The 21,128-nt window shown below is 39.7% G+C and overlaps 1 protein-coding gene across 3 annotated transcripts in view; it reads left to right on the plus strand.

The window, feature by feature from the left end:
• The window catches only part of si:dkey-91m11.5 (BCR activator of RhoGEF and GTPase), a 45,127-nt gene extending 24,360 nt beyond the window's left edge, over positions 1 to 20,767 (plus strand). For 2 of the 3 annotated variants that reach the window (XM_081611303.1, XM_081611304.1), the window contains 15 exons: positions 7,811 to 7,932; positions 8,762 to 8,927; positions 9,086 to 9,205; positions 9,995 to 10,070; positions 10,167 to 10,271; positions 10,363 to 10,437; positions 12,024 to 12,121; positions 12,227 to 12,358; positions 16,485 to 16,544; positions 16,966 to 17,075; positions 17,529 to 17,668; positions 17,780 to 17,914; positions 18,017 to 18,122; positions 19,246 to 19,405; positions 19,491 to 20,767. In XM_081611303.1, coding sequence (XP_081467429.1) covers positions 7,811 to 7,932; positions 8,762 to 8,927; positions 9,086 to 9,205; positions 9,995 to 10,070; positions 10,167 to 10,271; positions 10,363 to 10,437; positions 12,024 to 12,121; positions 12,227 to 12,358; positions 16,485 to 16,544; positions 16,966 to 17,075; positions 17,529 to 17,668; positions 17,780 to 17,914; positions 18,017 to 18,122; positions 19,246 to 19,405; positions 19,491 to 19,580 — 1,695 coding nt within the window. In that variant the 3' untranslated portion in view covers positions 19,581 to 20,767. Of the gene's footprint in view, positions 1 to 7,810; positions 7,933 to 8,761; positions 8,928 to 9,085; positions 9,206 to 9,994; positions 10,071 to 10,166; positions 10,272 to 10,362; positions 10,438 to 12,023; positions 12,122 to 12,226; positions 12,359 to 12,741; positions 14,908 to 16,484; positions 16,545 to 16,965; positions 17,076 to 17,528; positions 17,669 to 17,779; positions 17,915 to 18,016; positions 18,123 to 19,245; positions 19,406 to 19,490 lie in introns of those variants that run through there. The other variant, XM_081611305.1, reaches the window with a different exon arrangement.
• The last annotated feature ends 361 nt before the right edge of the window (positions 20,768 to 21,128 follow it).

The following is a 21,128-nucleotide window of genomic DNA, read 5'->3' on the forward strand; positions in this document are numbered from 1 at the left end:
AATTTCTTCAATTGTTAAATTTATGTCCAACTCCTTTTTTGTCTCTTCTGTGAGGAGGAGGATAAGACCAGAGGAAGACCAGAGGAGGTCTTAATACTATTAATTGCTCTTTCACTTTGTATTTTCTCTTAATTCTCCATGCCAAGAGTTTAACAACTTTCTCTCCTTGGTCATAAGATTGCTTTAACCACATAAGATAATTTATTATATTCAGTTTTCAAACGCAACAATTCACTCTGCTTCATTTGGTCATTGTTAGTATTTAAGTCTAAAATCTCCTCCTATTACATAACATACATATATTTGAATAAAATAACTAAATGAGAAAAGAAAACCCTGAAAATGACACATAACACTCAAAGTCCTCCCTCCCTAACTCAGACTAATAAATTGGAGTTTATGCTAATCCACTAATAAGGGGAGCAACTTCACTATGAAACCCAACTTCAAAAGCAACAGTGGTGTCAGCAAACCCATATGTAGCCATATATATTCCCTCTTATGAGAGTAGGCGCTTAACCAAAAATATTTCGTATTAATGTGACATACACAGCCGGCAAGTACACAAGTATTTGTAAAAGCTTTATACTAACAAATGTAAATGTCTTGCATAACAATAAAGAAAAGAGAAAGAAATTCACTCCGTAGCTGCCTGTGACTTATAGATACGTCAAAGATAAACTGGATAATTATGTCAGCTGAGGTATAGAAGTGTAGCTATCAATTATGAGCAGCTAATATACTGTAGTTCAGGAACTGAACCGCTCACTAAGAGTCAGTCCTATCCAACGTGTGTGCGGATGAAATCCCCGGCTTCTTTAGGAGATGAAAACAGCTGTATCTTCCCGTTGTGGAGGATCCTCATTTTCCAATGTATTAGTCTGAAACCCACGAAACATTCCTTTTTCAGCAAAAGCTTTCCTGATGTTATCGAACTCGGCTCGCTGTCGGATGGTCTCTGCTGAAAGATCCTGAATGAAAAAAAGGAAAACAAAATCGCGATCTTGGAAATTCAGGAAACGGATGAGGACGGCTTTGTGCTGGTTCAGTTTTGGAGGTGTCAGGGTGCGGTGGCCCCTCTCAATGGTGAATGATCTATCAGTCTCCAGCCAGTGCAGCAGCATCTCCTGTATTAAGTCCAGCAATGGCCGATGACCCTCAGCGCTCTCCCGGAGGCCAAAAAGACGCATGTTCTTCCTTCGGCCTCGATTCTCCGGGTCGTCGGTCTTGGCTTCCAAGAAGGATATTCACTTAAGGGCTTTGGCAAGATTAGTCGTACTAGTTTCTAAAAGTTCCTCCGCCAAAATGATTCTGTTTTCAGCCTCCTCCAGTCGAGTAGCATTAGCGGCAACATTTTCTCCAAAGAGGCGATGGACTTCGTCATTTCACCCATACGGTTATCTATGCTGTCCAGTTTGATTTCATATCCACCTAACTCTGAATGCAACAACTGAAGTTCAGCTAGCACCGTGCTAAAGTCACACATGCTATTAGTGCTAGTAGTTTCATCTTTGTCTTGATCTGTTACCAAAATATCAGCTTTAGCTGGTTTTTGGGAACCTCGTTTTCGTGTGAAAATATCACTGTTCTTGAGAGTGGTCGATTTTGACATTTTCGGATCCAGTTTATGTTTCTAATCCTGGGTTTTTTCAAAGTTTTGATGCAGGCCAGACGGAGCATCCACTTTAAGCTGCCATCTTGGCTCGCGGTTCCACAGCGCCCCCGAGATCTTTCTTCTTATTGTAAGACTACCATTTAATCTCAGTCAACCCAACATAAAACCCCCCACAAAACATCAGAACTAACCCAGCAACTGGCCACGTCTTGAGATGTTGCTTCTATAATTCCGAAAGCTGAGTTTAAAAGTTAATCAGTTAATCAGAGATCATGAGATTTGCACTTGTAGTACAGGTGGCAGTATTTAGTTCACTATTTGAGCTTTTGAAATAATGTTTAACATATCCCAGTCGTAAAAATAAATGTAAAAAAGTCTTGCCTTAGATGCGCATCATACCAACTGCCCAAAACTAAAAGAGAAAGAGCAAAAAACCTCCAACTGTATGTCATCCAAAACCAGAGGGGACAACTGTCCTAAGATGCAATGCCTCAATAAAAAATAACCATGAACAAAAATCTACAGAAAGAATAAATCAGAGCCACCCTAACACTATATAACCCATCCCAATTCCAGTATGGGGGGTAGAAAGGTGAGGAGGAGGAGGATGGTGGAGGTTGGTTGGTCAGTGTGGTAGAGTTCTCAAACACTCACATCATCATTCCAAAGATGAAGGGAAACTCTGTGATGTCACAACTAGAGTCCTGCTTGTGATGTCATCAGCTCTGTATGTATGTAACAAACTTCTACATTCTTGTCATTGCTTGCTGCACTACTGACAAGGTCAGACGTTCGCAAAGCTCTTTCAAAGTTGAACATTGAGATCGTTTGCGGATCAAAACGGATTTTAACAAACATTGTTTTGCCCAACATGTCGAACCAAAGGCCACATTCCTCCAACGGTCAGATGAGACCCCAGCATGGAGCATGGAGAGCTGGACAAAATCTGCAAGGCTGGACTGAGAACAGAAAGCTTCCCATTGAGTTACAGAGAGAGATCCAGAGACGTGGCTCTCTTTTGGAAAAGGAGAGAGCAAGATGGTTTGAGGAGAACCAAAAGCTAGTCTACGTGCAAAGAGAACTGGAGAATACAAAAGCTGAGTTACAAGGACGGAAAAGACTCAAGGAGATGAAGAGAGAACTACTGACAGGAGAAGAGTTTTCCGATTCAGAGTCTCTCAGACGAGCTATAATCACTTCCAGGGTAAACAGCGACATAAAACACAAGACGAAAAGGCTGCTGCAGAAGGAATTTGAGCAATTGAAGGTAGTTCATATTGTTGGTGAGGAAGCATTCAGGTCAAAAATCCAGGCAGAAAAAGAGAAAAGTGACGTCCTCCAGCAAGAGCTGGACCAAATCAAGACTCACTACAAGGAGCTTCAATGGAAACATGAAGCTGCAGGTGAGGGGAACCTGTAGGTCGACATGCAGATGTTTTAAGAAGAAAAAAATCAAGCACGAGCAAAAGCTACATGAAAACCTGAGAGCTGAGAAGGACGATCTCCTAGAAAAAATGTCCAAGGAGATTGCCTGCCTGCAGGAAACAGAGAACCGTCTGCAGAGTGAGCTGGAGCTGTATAAGATTTCATACCAAGAATTAAACGGGAGGTATGAAGCAGATGTTGACTTTGTAAATGAGATGCTGAGAGATTCAAGCATCCTTGATCCCGAAACCATGGAAGTGACAGACCTGTGTGTGTAAACTCTGTCAGAGAAAAGGGAAAGCCAAGATCCTGAACCAGTGGAGGCGTCTCTGAAGAAACATCTTCAGTGTGGAAAACAATGCGACACACTTTGAGCCTCAAGAAGCAACAAAAATTGAAGAGAAACAAGAAAACCTCTAAAACAAGCAATTAGCAAAAAGTGTCCAGGTAAGTTCTGAACTGTTTCCAAGACCTCAAAACACATCTCATATTTTAGACAAAAAAAGAAAAAAGAAAATGGGCGGCATCTTCACCTAAAAAAGAACTTAGTTCTTAACCAAGTGCCTCTTTCTGTGGGAGTTTGTATGTTTTCCCAGTGTTAGTGTGGGTTTTCTCCGGGTGCTCCGGTTCCCCCTAGATTTCCAAAACCATATAAATTAGGGTGATTAACCAATGTAAACTGTCCTCAAGAAAGGCAGTATTCATTACTAGAAAATTTAATTTGCGAACGGTTCAGATTGTAGAAACAAACAAAAAAATGTATTTGTGGTGAGAAAAGCAAGGTGATTGTTTTAGAGAACCAGTCCTGGTTTTAGAAGAACAGTTTACTGTTGTGTATATAGTATAGTTGTATTAAAGGTGAATGAGTTGAAGTCTTTGGGGCCAACCATCTGAAGCAATGATCAGTGGACAAGAGAAAAAGAAAATGAAGGAAAGACTGAATTGTTCATGTCAGTCCTGAACCATTTCCAAAACCTCAAAATACATCTCATATCTTGAACCAACATGGTGATGCAGTGGTTAGCGCTGCATCTTCACCTAAAAGAGATCTTAGTTCTTAACCAAGTACCTCTTTCTAAGGACGTTTGTATGTTCTTCTTGTGTTAGAGGGGGTTTTCTCCGGGTGCTCCGGCTCCCCCCCCCCAAATTTCTAAAATCATGTAAATTGGGGTTATTGACCAATGTAAATTGTCCTCAAAAAAGGTAATTTCTTTAAAAGTTGAATTTGCAAACCGTTTGGATTGGAGAAACATAAAAAGAGTAATATCCGGTGAGAGTTGAACTCTCCAAAGGTTGCCCTTTGTCACAAATTTCTAGGGGCAGTCAAGGTGTTGATGGGATCCATTTTGGTTGCATTAGGATCGTATCTGCAAAAAGGATTTCTTTTCTGCAGATGTGATGAAGTCATATTGGCTTCAACTGCCAATCACAAAAATCCCCCAAAAGTGTGGCTTATAGACAAGTGCGACGTATATAACTACAGCATAAATAATCTATGTGGGAATATATTTCTGTAATTTAAATGCAAGTCAAGGTAGGACTGGCTTCAGTCCAGACAGGAGTCTGTTTTTTTTATTATTATTTTATAAAGATTGTTTGAATTTGTCAGTACTAAATATGTTGTTTTAGTTGTATAATTCTAAAAAGGGCAAAGTGAGAGAAAACCCTATCACTCGATGGAATGAAGCTAACTAGCTCATCACTGAACACAATGTTGCTCACCTTTTTCACTGGGATAGGAGAGGGGTTATGCTGGTATCAGGGTTAGAACTGCTGCTGACTGATTCATCTGTTGTTAAGTGTGGTAAAAGGTACAAGTTAAATATATGGATATGTTGGTAATTTGTTTCCTTTCGTTCATTAAATGCTAGAGAAATGGAGGCAAACAGTAAGTCTGTAGCTAAGCTAACTATGCTAAATGGTTGATAATCTCTCAGTCTACTCACCTCTGTTGGAGAAAAACGGGGCTAAAAATTGACACTCTTGTCTTTTTTCTCTCTCTCTCTTTGAAAACCTCACTTTATAATTTTTATAGGCAGCATAGTAACTACAGCAGTCGTCCTTGTCTTCTAACTTTTGCTGAACACCGTCAAGCGCTAAGCAGGAACGAACCATTTTATGCAGATCAAAGGGGTGTTCAGTGCAAATATGGACGTGTGCTTTTTGGTCTGGGAGTGGTAACATTTACTTCTAAAAACAATTTAAAAAAACATGACACAATTAATTTTGTAATTGACAGGGCCCCATTTTTTTCCCCTATTTCTATGAAGAAAGAAAATACTATTTTATGGTGGCCCCCTATTGGTCAGGGACCGTTGGAATTGTCCTAACTTTCCCCCCTTACCGTGCCCCTGGATGTGAAGCAGAAAGACATTCATCCCCATGCATTAAATTAAAAAACGATGGCACCTTAAAATGGATCAACAGCTGTTCCTCCTTTTAACTGTAATATTATAAATTAATATGATGACATCATCATATGGACTTTCCCAAATGATGAAAGTCCACTTCATTTAATCCTCACTGAGCTAAACGTGAAACTGTCTGATTTCTACTGTAAATGTATCATGTCAGGATAGCACATCCAGAAAAAGACAGACCCATTAGAGGGGGGGAGGAGATGTGTAATAATTCCCCATGTGACTTTCAGGTTTACCGTCCCGCATTTTATTTGGAAAAAATAAGAATAAAAAAAAAGATAAATCCTCCTTGTGGATTTCAGGATCACACCTATAATTTCCTCCCTGCCCTGACAGTTGACGGTAAAAAAGCTGAGAGCACAAGGTGTCTGGAAGGCACAGTAAGACAGCAGGGTGAGTCAGGCCGCTGCTGACTCACTGGTCTGAACGCCTGTTGCGAAAACAAGCAGACCGTTCAGGAAGCAGCACAAACACTGGAGGCTAAGAGGTCTCTGTGTCGCACAACCAGAAAAATCAGCCGTTCTTCGCGCCGCGCTCACTCCCATCCTTCCCTGCTGTGGTGTCAAATGTGCTTCCCAGAAATCACCAGCATGTTGCCTTATCGACCACAGGCTGTCGGACGGAGCAACCTTTTGCACTGGGTGGGCGTGCTGACTTGTCTGTGTTTCCTGACTGCCTTTTCCACTCCCTTTTGTGGAGCACACATCTTATTGCTTGGATTCAGATGGTCTGATTGGGAACTTCCTCTGTTCTTTCCTGGGAACTTGTCCTGCCCAGAAGAATAGGATTTAAAGTTCCTAAGAAAAGTCTTTTGCATGTTGTCTAAGGAAGCCTGAAACACTACCAAGAGATTTACTGATAACAAGCCAAGCCTTGACAATTTGCTTGAAAATTATGAGGTGGTTGTGGCAAATGACGAGCTGTTGGCTAAGTTTGTATCTCTGCTAATGTTTTTGCACTGTAAGTGCCTGTAATTACCCCAACCATTAAAACCATAAGAGTTTATTTAACTTTTCCTCTTGTGCATTCCCCAGCGCTCGGTGTCTCATTACTTGTGCAGAAAAAACAAAAAACAAAACAGACACTCAGTGTTTAAAGCTTGACATCTCGTGCAGCGATGGCTCCTAATTGTTTTTTTTTCCTTCGGAATTATTATTGACTTGCGGTCACGTTTGCGTCCCCAAAAACAATAAGCGGAAGTAACCCTGGCGCGGCACTTTAAAAGCAGGACTCTGCCGCTGGATGCGCTTGATTCTCTCACCATAGTGTTTGGAATGAGGCCGAGTTGAGCTGGAACGTGCGGAGCACGGCAAAGGAAAAACATGCCGCAGAGCTTTCCCTGTTTTTCTGCAGTTGTTGTTGGTGTGGGGAGGCGCACTCGCATGAGCAGTGCCTCAGCACAGGGGTCAGAGGGCACTGGAAGAATTTAGGTGCACGCTCTTGCAGGATAAAAGCTCAATTCCATCACATCCGCCTTGAACCTCAGACTGTTTGGTTTGACTTTGAATAGAATGTTAAATACTTAAGTCTGTCATTGAATACAGACTCTCCTTACAAAGGGGCAGTATCATGTAAAATCAACTTGAGCTTTCTGTCATGTTGTAATGTTATTCACTGCTCAAAAACATACCGGGAGTGTTGACTTGATTTGTTCATGAATGTTTGAGAATTCCTTTTATCTCCCATGGCAACCATTCAGCTGTGCAAAACCCCTAGTTGGACCTAGCTCCACCTTCGGTACGCAGCTCCTCCTTAGAACTGCAGTTTAAAAGTTCCTACTCTTCCTCCCCACAGGGCCCCACTCCCACGCATATTCTCCACTTGGCTACCTTCAGACTAGCCAGCAGCAAATGGCAAACGCCTGTTAGAATGTCGTATCAGCTGAGCTCATTATAGGAGCTACTTCTTAGAATGCTGGTAAAAACGTTGTTGAAGGATTGAAAGAGAAGCCATGTTGTGATGACTTCCTGAAGGCGGTGTTTCAGAAAGAACACACATTTTTCAAGATACAGAGGCCCAATTTCAAAGGGTTAATTTCTGTTCTGATGTTGGAATAGTCAGAAAACCATATTTTTCTACTTCTGCACTAATCTGCCAGATTATTCCAGTCAAAGTTCAGATCTAAATCCACTTGAGAATCTGTGGCCAGGCTTGAAAATTGAGCTATTTTTTAGCTATTCCAATCACAACCTTCACCCCATTTTTCTTGCAAAAAAACATAAACCTGTTTCCTCTGTCCTGCATTTTATTTCACAGTTATGAACAATCTGTGTCCCTTTCTCACTCAAAATTCTGTTGAAACACATGGAGGTTTGTTGTCCACGACTGATTTGGTGTTTTTCTGTGGCAGAACCGGCAGCTGCTGAGGGATCGCTTCATGGTGGAGCTGGTGGAAGGGTCCAGGAAACTCCGTCACGTCTTCCTCTTCACCGACCTGCTGCTCTGCACCAAGCTGAAGAAACAGGCTGCAGGGTGAGTCATGCTCAGAGACGCTCATAATCAGGCCTGAAACGATTAATCGGGTTAAATGCTAAGAATGGAGTCTAGAAGTAATCAACTGATTTTGTTATTGATGAATTAACTGGAGTATACAGACTCAATAAAGAAAAAGGCACTTTGCTGAAAGAACAACAGCCAAAGCAGTAACTAAGCCACAACTTTACAAAAGTATACACGTTACATTTAAGTTCAACAAGAAAAACATTGACCCAGAACTCTTCAAGTGACATCGTTTTAGCTCCACCTGGCTCAAATCCTGTTAAAAAAAACAAAACAAGAAAAAAACAACAACCATGTAAAGCACCAATTATTAATCAGTTAATCCCAAAAAATAATCACCAGATCAGCTCTACACTGTACTACTGATGTTAAGTCGAGCAGAAAGGAATGATCCACGTGTTGTTAGAAGATTTTTTTTTGCTGCAAATTCTTTCTTTGCTACAAACAGTCAAGTGTTCATCAAAGAAATGGTGTGTTATTGGTTTTTTAGAAATAAAATGTCTATTTTCTTTGTTTTTGAAAAGAAATTGACTTGTTTAAGTGCATCTTTTAATGCATCTCTCATATTAAAAAGCCTAAGTTGCTAAAGATTAATCGGTCCTAATCAAGATAAGTGATTTTCTGTTTTTTTTCCTTCCAAAATCCTAATATAAGCTTTGTCATTATTATTTCAATTTTTTTTGCATTGGAAAGTGTAAGATTATAACTGAGGCATTAGTTCAAAACACATTTAATGAGACATAGAAACACATTACCTTGATGGAGAGCCTTGAGAAGTTTTAATATGTTTGTTGTCTTAAAGAAAAGGGCAACAGTATGACTGCAAATGGTACATCCCGCTGGCCGACGTGACCTTCCAAACCATTGATGACTGTGAGTCCAGTCCCATCCCTCTGGTCCAGGACGAGGAGATTGATGCGATGAAGATCAAGATTTCCCAGATCAAGAATGAAATCCAGAGAGAGAGGGTGAGGATAATTCAACCCAAAAACAATAAAAACACCAACAGGAACAAAGCATTCAAAAATAGCATGAAGAACTTAAACAGCACCCAGTGACTAGAGCAAAGCATCAAGTCTGTGACCCTGTCTAGATAACTCTATTCCTTTTTTTTTGTTATCTGTAGAGGACGACGAAAGGAGCCAAAGTTATAGAGCGGCTGAAGAAGAAGTTGTCTGAGCAAGAGTCACTGCTGCTGCTCATGTCCCCCAACATGGCGTTCAGAGTGGCCAACAGAAACGGCAAAGTGAGTCACACTAACTACTAACCCACTAACCATGACTTTGCACCAATTAAAACAAACTTTTTTTTGATAAAAAAAATTTTTGCGCAAAGTTGAATTTCACAAAGCTGCAACAGGAACAAATCTTTTTGCAACACACGAGTCTACTGGCAGAAATGTTGAAGAAGACGACAGGAAGTGGAAGGAGGATGACGGTTTGTTTTGGGGGGTTTTTGGACAATGTGCAGCTGGCTCCACCAGAGCTCTCACTGCATCACACAATTCATAAAAGTCGTGTGTCATTCCAACGTGATGAATCCTCAGCTCTACTGTAAAATTTCTGACTACAATTTCCCCAAAAAGCTCATTAGTAGCTACTTCCAAGTAGGCGGGGCTTGTAGCTCCAATGCCTAAATAAGACGTCAAGGTCTCCTCTGACTGGCTTACAGCTGTGGCTGAATTATGAATATATATCATTTGACTGTTTATTTCTGCTGCCACCACGATTTTTAATGACTTGTGCGAACAAGTTCATTTATATTTTCATTTCTTATTTAATGGAAACACCGCAATTTCGAAATGTTATTTTTTTCAACATTAGAAGAATATAGACAAAGTTTATATTCTACAGTCAGTAGCTGCATTTGTAAGGAAAGCAGCAACTGACTGGGTTTTAAAACACCATTGTGTTTATCTGATAATGATTTCAGGTGACAACTTTTTAAGTTTGGCTTCTGCTGCCCTCTGTTGTTGAAGGCTAAGAATTACAGAATGGAGCCGTGACAATTATTTCTCCTGCTTTTTGTCTTTCAGGGATTCACATTTCTGATCTCCTCTGATTACGAGCGGGCAGAGTGGAGGGAGATAATTCGCGAGCAGCAGAAGAAGTGTAAGTTTCATTCTGTTTTTCAAACTTTTTTTCCCCCTTTGTCTTTAGCAGCTGTGATCTCACTTCTCTCTCTCGCCCCAAAATGGCGTCTTTCAGGCTTTAAGAGCTTCTCCTTGACCTCTCTGGAGCTGCAGATGCTCACAAACTCATGTGTGAAGCTCCAAACTGTTCACTCTATCCCAATGACCATGAATAAGGAAGGTGAGGTACCCACTTTGCCGCTTTTCATCCAGTTTATTTGAATAAACAACGTTTTGTATTTCTGTCGTTGACTTAAACTCCTCCTGCACAGATGACGAATCCTCTGGTTTGTACGGCTTCCTGAACGTCATCGTCCACTCTGCCACTGGACTCAAACAAAGCTTAAGTAAGCAGTCCTTATCTTGTGTATTTGATCAGAGATCATGATCCCTGATGATTTTTGCTTTCCGTGTTGCTCTCTGTGCAGCTGCCAGCTGGGAGAGGAACAAGTGGGATTAGTCAGGAACGCTGTGTACAAGCTGCCTTAGATATGTCTGTGGCCTCTCACATAACTGCCCCGCTTTACACTTTATATCACAAAGGCTATTGGTGATGTAAAGTGTTTGTGTCAGAGATGCTGTTTGACACAAACCTTGATCTACAGAGACAGTGAGACTGAGAGTAGACGCGTAAAAACAAGACAGGAACAGAGATTGTTGTTCGTCCAGAGGCATCATGCTGCCTCAGAGACACTTCCCTGAAACAGTGTAGCACAGAGGCAGCAAACGTATTTTATTTTGGGTCATGTCAAGATCATGTGTTATGCCAGAATGTATCAGTATGAATAGATAATACATTGGATATAATATTCAATACTCAATATATAGAACATTCACTGAACAGTAATCCAGAACTGCGTTCTGGGGGATGTAGAAAGTAGAAAGGTTTTATCTGTTCAATTTCTCATGACTAGCTAAGCAAAGTTGGTGGCATCAACGAACTCAATCACTCTTTGGTTGCCTAGCAACAATCTGTTAAGTAACTTGCACGGCAGCAGTTTCAAGTTATCATAACTGCTTAAAAATGAAAAACAACAATGTGAAGTGAAAACTGGATAGAACAAGAAAGGTGATGATAGAAGTTTGGCAGTGTTTCAGATATTTAAAACAAAAAAACAATTATTGATATCAACAATTTGATAATTGTTGATATGACACAGTGATATCAACTGTGTGATATTTGCATTTCATATTTAATATGAAATGCACATATCGTGATACGTTTTTCAACCATGTTGTCCAGCAATTAGCAAACTCCTGGTGGGATGGCACATCATTTGAGTTCATTATAGGAGCTACTTCTCAGTGAAACGTTGGTAAAAATGTTGTCAAAGGGTTAATAGAGGAGCCATGTTGTGGCCACTTCCTGAAGGCGGAGTTTAAGAAAGAGCAGGAGTTTCTTAAGGAGACACAGTCCCAATTTCAAGGTGTTAAATTAGGAAGTAAATGTTCTTTTAAATCATATTCGGTATATGCAGCCTTTTTATAACTAACATAGTTACCTTCATTAGTGAAGGTAACTATGTTACCATTTTATAGCCATGGCATTTTATAGTGCCATGGCTATAAAATGGCACTATGTGGCTGGGAAACACGTAATACTTCCTCTTTAAGTTAATGTTCTGTTTGTTTACACTGTCTTTTCCTCTTGTCGATGACATAATTTAAAAAGAATCTCTAGACCGTTTTAATAGAAAAATAGATTTTGGAGCTAGAAATCATTTCTGAATTGAATCACTAACTACTGAGATATTTCCATCTGTAACTTAAGCATCCCTATAGAGGATAGAGGCCCACATAAAACATTATGGTGGGGCAGATTTGGCCCCCTGCGCCTTGAGTTTGACACACGTGGTGTAGTGTGTGTCTCAGCCAGATGAGTAACAGAGATCCTTAGTGCTTTAGTTTCATTTTGACGCTGTTCTGCTTTTAGATCTGTACTGCTCGCTGGAGGTGGACTCCTACGGCTACTTTGTCAACAAAGCCAAGACCCGTGTGCACAGAGACTCCACAGAGCCTAACTGGAACGAGGTGAGGCTGCTTTTCAGAAATGCATAGCTAGATCAGTCATTTACATAAGCATCATGAAAGGGGATAAGGTTTACATAATTTGATTTGTACTGTTTCCACTGTAAGGAGTTTGAGATCGAGTTGGAGGGTTCTCAGACCCTGAGGCTGCTGTGCTACGAGAAGTGCTGCGCCAAAACCAAGCAGAGCAAAGAGGAGGGAGAGATGACGGATAAGATTGTGGCCAAAGGACAAATAAAGGTAGGAGAGCGTGATGCGAGTTACAGGAAGCAGTTTCAGCGATGTACTTGGGGTGTAGCTGGGGATTCAGACTGCGCTGGTTTCTTCCAGTTGGATTTTTGGAGACGTCAGGAATCATAAGTTGATTTACTCATATGTATAAACAAAGTCATATTAACATGAAGACCTTAATCATTTCATAAAAAGTTTATTTATTCTGATCAGATAAATAATCATTTTACCAGACAAAGCAGATTGTAAACTGCGAGAAGACAAACTTTTTGTACCAAAGTCTGTTGTATATAAATCAATTTAGGAATTGAATAAATTACCTTAAAAGATAAGAGATTTAAAAAGCAAATTTTTTTTTAAAAGATCACTGAAATCCTATTTTTATTTTTATCTTTTTTTTTAAACCTAGGTTTATGTGTGTAATTTGTAAAATGTGATTTCTGATTAATCTTGCGCAGATTATATGAACTGATCTTGGGTGTTGTATGAATATTTTTGTGTTTTCTCAGCTGGATTCCCAGAAGATTAGTAACCACTACTGTGGAAACTGAATCGGGATCCTAATAAATAAACAGTATTGAAAACTTTTGAGATAAGAATAAATATACAGCGTTACTTCTCTCAGGTTCCGTCAAGGCTCAGCATCGTTTTTGGGTATCAACAGACATTTATTTTGGACAACATGCCTTAACAATGCTGAAAAAAATGCTGTCATAACTAAGAGAGGAAACAAAACCTTATGTTAGTTCACCAAATACAGATAGGAATTACATAATAAAATACAAACAAAACAAATAAGATGTACCTCATTGGCAGCATTAACTCCAGAGGAATAAATATTATTTCTGTACAGCTTCTTCTCACACTGAAACTTTTGTCATCTGGTCAATGAATAAGAAACTTGTTGTACCAAACATTTTTTTACTTCTGTTAAATCTGTCGATCTAAAAGTAGTAAAAAAAAAATTGTCCATCTGTATTAACCGCCTGTGGTTATAGGTTATATTTAAACTGTGGTCGGGGGACCGCACAAAATCATCCAGAGGGGCTGCAAAATGGCCCCCGGTCCGCACTGTGGATGACCCTGCTCCAGTCTAGAGATGGCAGTTGCTCTACGTTGGTGTCTTTGTCGGCTAATCCCCCCTTCAAGGGCCTTTTGCTGCTTTAGAAGAAGTGAGTAAAGAGGCTGATGCCGGGTCAGCGGCGCTCGGCCTCCTGATTGGGTGTTGTGACAGAGGCTGGATAAGACTTTGGGCCGACCAATTGTAGCTGCTGGCATCGCTCTGCTGAAGGAAGAGATAGTGGATGCTTGTTGATCAGCCGACGAAGGGATTTTCCTGCTGGGGACAGGTGGATCAAACCACAGGAGAGCCTCCAGGGGGAGGAGCCTACGCGGGACGCAGGGCGAAAAGGAACTTTTCATTACCATATTTTGTGGTACTATTAGGACAACAGTAAAAGTGATGATAAAAACTATTTATTGCTTCTTTTTCACTGCAATCTTAGAACCGCAAATGCAAAAGCTGCTCTTAAAACAACATTCCCATTTGTAACACGCTTCTTTAGGACACCAGTCAAAGAATTGTGATTTACATCACTATAACCTGCACACAGCAACTGCACTTGATCATATTACCCAATGTATTGATATACTCATTGAACAAACAGTGAAGAAAACAGTAAAAATAACAATGTCTACAGTACGGAGATTGGGGGATTTTAAACATTAATTGTGAAAATGATAGCTCAAAATACTTAACATGAAAAAAAACCCATCATGATAAATGATAAACAATTCAATAAAGGGCCTTTTTTGCCCTAACTTGATTGCATCTACAGTTCTTTGGCAAAATTGTTCAAACCTGTTGAACATTTTTACATTTTGTCACTTTGCAATCATAAGCTAAGACTGCAGTTCTTTAGATCTCTTAGAGATGGGGCACGTGCTCAAGGGTCAAAGGTCACTCATACTAATACGCGCTTGTTCTAAGAGGATCCTGTTCAGCTACCTGAGATTTCTCCAGCCAGAAGTCTTCACAGCAGCAGGCGAAAGCACGTTGGTAAGAAGGGGTGGGAGGGGATTCTCCTCCTTAATCCTACAAATCCATCTGGGAAGTAGAACGACACAGAGGCGAGCGTTGTTGGCCAGGCTGCTCAGCTGTGTGTTGCTTTGCTGAAAGAAGCAAGAGTCCAACGCCAGCTGGACAAGAGGATGCCACTGAAAGTCGTGTCAAGAATCCAGGAAGACAATTGCAGTTCATCAAGACCAAATCGATGGCTTGTTATTCAGGGATTAAGGCCTTTCTGCTCCTGTTAGCGCTACGGTTTACGGACTAGTTGAGTTTTTTAGGGAAGTACCGCTTTCTTGTTGGTCAGTTGGAGACTAAGCGTAAAACGGCAATGCCAGAAAAGTTGCGCGAGAGTAATCTGAACAAAGAGGAAAGCTTGGACTGGGCTATCGGTAGATTTGAAAATGAGGGAGACCCGGCGGTGAGGAAACCCCCTGGTTCAGGGGCGCGCCTGTGGGACAGGGTCCGCAATAGTTTGCTCAAACCAAAGGTAAACATCTGGAGGTGGGGTATATTATTACTGTGGAGGGTGACTAGTTATTTCCTGTTTGACCTTCATCAACGTTGTGTTTTTTTTATTTCCTGGGTTTGATTATCTTTGAGGTTGAGCCGAGAGCTCTGTATCGCCACTGATTGATTTTTTTTTTTTTTATGTTATGTAAGTGAATAGATTTTTTTTCTGTGGGCAACGGATTATTGAAATGAGATTTGAAGGTTTCTTGGGTGAAAGAACATCTGCCACATTGCGCAGGCAGAGAGCTTAGCAACAGAGACATGATGGTCTCTCATTAGCGATTCTCCTGATTACTCATCATTTACATTCCCATGGCTAAATTACACCCCAGGGCGACCCATGCCATATCAATGCATGGATCGTTGTGAGATTGAGTGATTGGTTCCATTGTACCACATTATTAATACAAGATTTTTTTTTTTTTTGTGTAACATGAGCTAATCAATTTTGTTCAAACCTTTTTCATACTGGTGTAAAAAACTATACAACATATTGATTATGACAGTCATAATTTTATTTGCACAATGCATTTATCTTAATCTTGATCCATAGGCCAAAGGAAAATATAGAATTACTTCCATGTATGTTTTTCCTAGAGTTTGCGTGGGTTTTTTTTTTTGCACCTAACATTACACCTTTTTGCTGTTTTACTCTAGATAGAGTAACAACAACTGTTAAAGCAACTGATTAATTAATCTGGCTATCTGGTCAGCACTAATTCGTAGAATAACTCTACTCCACAAAACAACTGTAGTTGGTCCATCTTCTGCTCTTGCATTTCATGAAACATGATTTTAAACTGAAGGAACATTTTGACAGAAAATGTCTTCGAACCAAACACACTTTCTAAAACCTCTGTATACTTTGAAATCCTCTGCCAGCGAAGAAAAGGGCAAGATTACTGCGTCTGCATTGTACTATTTATGCACAAGATTTTACAAAATGTTTAAAGAGGAATGTAAAGGGACTGAGCATCACATCAAAAAAGAAATTTCAAAAAATATTAAAGATCTGAGAGATCTTTAAAATTGAAGGAATATTTAATCTTTGCTTCCTCTACCGTACTGCTCTTGGTAACACAAGGTTAAAAACTTTGTAAAGACTCATAAATTTATTTATTATGATGTAGTACTCCATAACCAGAGTTATGTCAAGGATAATGCATATTTTGAATGTTAACGTTCCGAGACTGGAGCCTTGAGGAATCCCAAATAGGATCTTTGTTTGCTCAGATTTACAATTACTAAATGGCACAAAGTAGTCCCAGTTCACCAGTTAACATATGAACCAGTTTAGCACAACATTAGACAACTCTGCCAATTTATCTGATAGTCAGTATGTAATGACCAGCTATGTTGAATGCAGCAGTGAGATCTAGTGAAACCAATGCAGGAGTTTTTTTAATTATTTATGCATCACTTTTAAGACAAATGTCACGTTTCAGGGTTTATCACACCATTCACAAACTGAATTTGAATTTTGATCAGAATTTAATTTAAAATGAGCTAATCCTAATCTCATAGAATAAATCCGTTTTGTTCCTCTTTTCGTAGCTGGATCCTCAAACTCTGCAGAATAAAGACTGGCAGAGGACAGTGATTGCCATGAATGGGGTAAGTTGCATTCCAGATGAGGATTAGGCAAAGCTGGAGTTGACTTTGAATGTGGGCCTTATTATTACTGCAATTTAGACAATTGCAGTAATAATAAAATCATGTTATTTTAAATCGTCATGATTTAAATCTTGAGATTGCTTAGAATAACCTTGAAGTAGCTAAGAGGGAAATATCTTGACATAGCAGCAATGTTTGACCAGTAACCAAGGCGTTGTTACAGTTAGCTATAAGAAGCTACGGTAAATTAAATTAGGGTTTATTATAAGAAATGACTCCTTATATAAAAATTGATGGTCTTACTGATTTTCTGTGGCCTCTGTGAATGGAGATCAGTGGAAGTTACTCAGGTCTGCTTTCAGGCGGTTAATCTCATGTTACCAAATTGTCATCAGCTGCTTCTGTCTCCGACCCGATGTAGATCGAGGTGAAGCTGTCGATGAGGTTCACCAGCAGGGAGTTCAGCTTGAAGCGAATGCCGTCACGGAAACAGTCTGGAGTCTTCGGAGTGAAAATCCACGTAGTCACAAAGTAGGTTTCTAATATGATGTTCAGATGATTTTCAGTTTGTATATTTGAGAGGATCCCCATCAGACTCTACTACAGTAGAGACTAGTCTTCCTGGGGTCCACACGTCAAATGTTACAGTAAATCATACTTTTACAAACATCACAAAAAAAGACTTTAAGACACAAGCAATTTGTCTTTTACAAAAGACAAAATTCAAATTTTGTCTTTTGTCTCCTCAACAATTTTGAGGTTTCACAAAAGGACATTACATAAAACACAGAAACAAACACAAAATTTTGACGAGGCAAATTAAAAACAAACTGATAATCTTCACTTTAAGGATAAATTCATCCAATCCGTCAGCTGATCTTCCACGTCAGTGACTCAACATACACAAATTAAAAGACATTTGCTATATTTTTATAATCTGCCTCGTAAAGCTTTGGGTTTTTCGTACATCTCTGTTGTGATTAGGCGGGAACGCTCCAAAGTCCCGCTCATCGTTCGCCAGTGTGTGGAGGAGATCGAGAGACGTGGGATGGACGAAGTGGGGATATACAGAGTGTCCGGTGTTGCTACCGACATCCAGGCCTTGAAAGCCGCTTTTGACTCAAGTTAGTTTGATTTGTCATACAGACATTGTGGCGGGATAAGAAGAAGTATTCTTTTACACTACAACGAATTGTAAGTAGGTCAAGTTGCAGCTTTTCTTGTGCGTTCCGCAGACAATAAGGACGTGTGCGTGATGATGAGGGAGATGGACGTGAACGCCATCGCTGGAACACTGAAGCTGTATTTCCGCGAGCTTCCGGAGCCTCTCTTCACCGACGAGCTGTATCCCAACTTTGCCGGAGGGATTGGTCAGTCGTCACCTTGTTACGTTTTCACCACTCTCGTTTTGTCGCTCTTAGATAAGTTTGTGTTCTGACGGCAGCGAATCCACCTTTGCTTCTGTCTTGCAGCTCTCTCAGACAGCGTGGCTAAGGAGAGCTGCATGCTCAACCTGCTGCTGTCGCTGCCAGAGCCAAATCTGGTGACATTCATCTTTCTGCTGGATCACCTGAAGAGGTAAATAAATGACTGAAAATTAAGCCTTATCTTCTGTGTCTTTACTTATTCCTCAATCTGTACTAAAGAATACATGCCAGTATAATCACTTTTATTTACAACAAAAATGTGAAGGAGCCTTTTTTTTTTTAGCAAACTACTTAGGGTTACTAGGAGAGGCTCTGTTGTATTACCAAATAAACACCAAATAAACCTAATAAATAAATAAGCATGGGACTTCTGCCCCATTTTTGACAAGCATTTGCCTTTAGGGTCAATAAAGTATTTTTGAATGTGAATGTAATTGAATTGTTACTCTGAAGTGCAGACAAATGCCTCCATGTTCATCATAAATATCCTACTTTACATTAGCGTGTCTCACCTTTTTTTCCCCCCATAATCAGATCATGATTTTTAAATGAAGATTTAACTGCACCGCACTAACATGAGCAGTCATTTTGCAGACATTAATAGATATTTTGTATGGGGGTTACATAAAAGGTTAAAACTGCTGGAAAGAAAGTAACCTGATAAACTTTATGCTCACAAACAACAGTGATTCCAGAAGTGACTGTTTTTGATGAGTGTAGCAAACGTGCCTCATTTGGGTTATTTTTTGTGTTGCTAGTACTATTTTTATTTTTTTTATATTGTCCTAATAAAGATTCTGTATTTTGAGGGTTTTTTTATGCTTTTTAATATTTTAAAGTTTAATTTTTAAAGTATGTTATATTTATTTTTATTGTTGTGTCGATGTAAAGGTTTCTGTCTGGCAAGAAGGCTGACTCACCTCACTGAAACCAAATCTACCTAGTGGTATAAATAAAATTGATTGTTTGATTGAATCAACATATTCTCATTTTAAATAATTGTCAAGAAAACAATCCATAGATTTTTCAGACAGAGTGTGACAGATGTACCTTAACAGTGTCGTCATTCAGATAAAGTGGTAACATCTTGTTTTAGTGACTCAAAAGGCAATTTGTTGTCAGAAAAGTGGGTTTTATTTAATTATTTCTTTCTTTTTAACTCTTTTTGTCTTTTTTTTAATAAAAAAAAATTACTAATTACTTTGAAAACCAATGGAATTACAAACTGGGATGTGTTTGTGTCTCTAAACCCGATGATGGCTTTGTTTGTACAGGGTGGCTGAAAACGAGAGCATCAACAAGATGTCGTTGCACAACCTGGCTACTGTTTTCGGTCCCACTTTGCTTCGACCTTCGGAAAAAGACAGTAAACTCCCATCCAGCTCCCAGCCCATCTCCATGAACGACAGCTGGTCTCTTGAGGTCATGGCTCAGGTAAAGCCCATTCCGAAACATCAAACCATGTCACCGTACGGTTAGGAATATTTGCGTGACCGTCTCCTTGTGTTTCTTTTTGAAGGTTCAGGTCCTACTTTATTTCCTCCAGCTGGAGAGCATTCCTGCCCCCGACAGCAAGCGGCAAAGCCTCCTCTTCTCTACGGAAGTATGACAGGAACACGACAAACCTGGGCCGTAACTACCCCGCTCTGAGGAAGAATGCCCCTACTTCCGTTAGCCACCAGGAGGCGCCATCATCCTCTGTTAAAACTGGAAACAACCACCGCAGTCAAAGCCATTTCTTTGGGAGCTAAGCTTGTGGTCTGTTTACGTCAACCTGCTGTGTCATAAAAAAGACTTCCCTTAAACATCTATACGTGGAATATATCATTCCTTTATTTTTTTATTTTAATTTAAGTCTGAAGAAGCAATATTTCCTGTGCTTTGTTCTTCTGATGCCCTCTTCTGTCTGTGTGCACATTATCTCCATATTCACACTGGAGTTTTTTTCTTTTTCTTTTTTTTTTTTTTTTTTGCTGTTTCTGGATTTTTATAAGATTTATTTCTGGCTGTGGATGGTTTGATGAAGAGACATATTTTTCTTGTGTGTATATATCTATATATATCTATATATATCTTCCCTACACCCCCACCCATCCAAACAGTTTAAATTCACCTGTGCCAACCTTCCCATTCTGATGACCAATTTAGCTTTTCTGTCCTCCTTATGTTTACACCGTCTAAATTTTGTACAGAGACTAAAGCTGTAGGCAGCACTCAACATGCAGGCATGTTGAGTCAACCGGTCGACGTTTTTTGTTTTCTGTGAATTTTTGTTTCTTGGTTTGTTTTCCCAGATGAGCTACAGGGTGGCTATGAGTGTTTTTGGGGGGTTTTTTCTTTTTGTTTTTTTGAAAGGAAAGTCATTCTAGGAAATCTACCCTAACTCTTTACCCTGCCTAACATGGAATGTATACTATGCTGTGTGTAATGTCAATGACCTGCATTTCAGAACTGTTCACCTTTCTTTTTTTTTTTTAGATTGTGTCAGCAAGCTGAACTTCTTGTGTTGCATTCCTCCTTCATAGTCTGCCACAGTTGTAGAAATAACGGCATTTTCTGAAAACACTGTTTATCTGTAGGACAATCGAAGCGCAGCACTTCACTCACACCCAGCCTCACTAGCAGTTCTCTCAGAAGTCTGTGGGGGAAAAAAATTAAAATCTTTACAACTAGTCAAACACAAACTGTAATCTTAAAAGCTTTTGATTCATGTTAAACAAGCAATAATTCTTAGTGATGCTTAGGATTTCCTTGTACCATATATTTGATTTATGTAAATAAAATCTTCAAAACTTTTTTTATTTTGCAGGTGTCTAAATCAATAAATGCATCCACGTGTTGTGTAAAATATCTGGGTGAACTCATAAAAAAACCACCTAAGTGTCAACCTTTTCCTCCTGAACGGTTTGTCAGCTTTCCCACCATCTTAAAATCCCAGTACAAAGTTTTCAAAAATATTTGATGCATTTAACTTTAATGAATGGATGTCCTCAAGACCTCCCCTTCTCACCCCCAAGTAAAATGCTGCTGAATTATTAAAGTACAATATTCCACATTAACTTCTTAGATGACACCATCAGTTATTGGGGAGCACTGCTAATCCACCTCATTTGCTTTTGCTGCTGCTCTTTAATAATGATCTTTGCCCATTATGACT

This window comes from Poecilia reticulata, chromosome 9, assembly GCF_904066995.2.
Source record: "Poecilia reticulata chromosome 9, P_reticulata-male-v2, whole genome shotgun sequence".
Taxonomy (NCBI): Eukaryota; Metazoa; Chordata; class Actinopteri; order Cyprinodontiformes; family Poeciliidae; genus Poecilia; species Poecilia reticulata.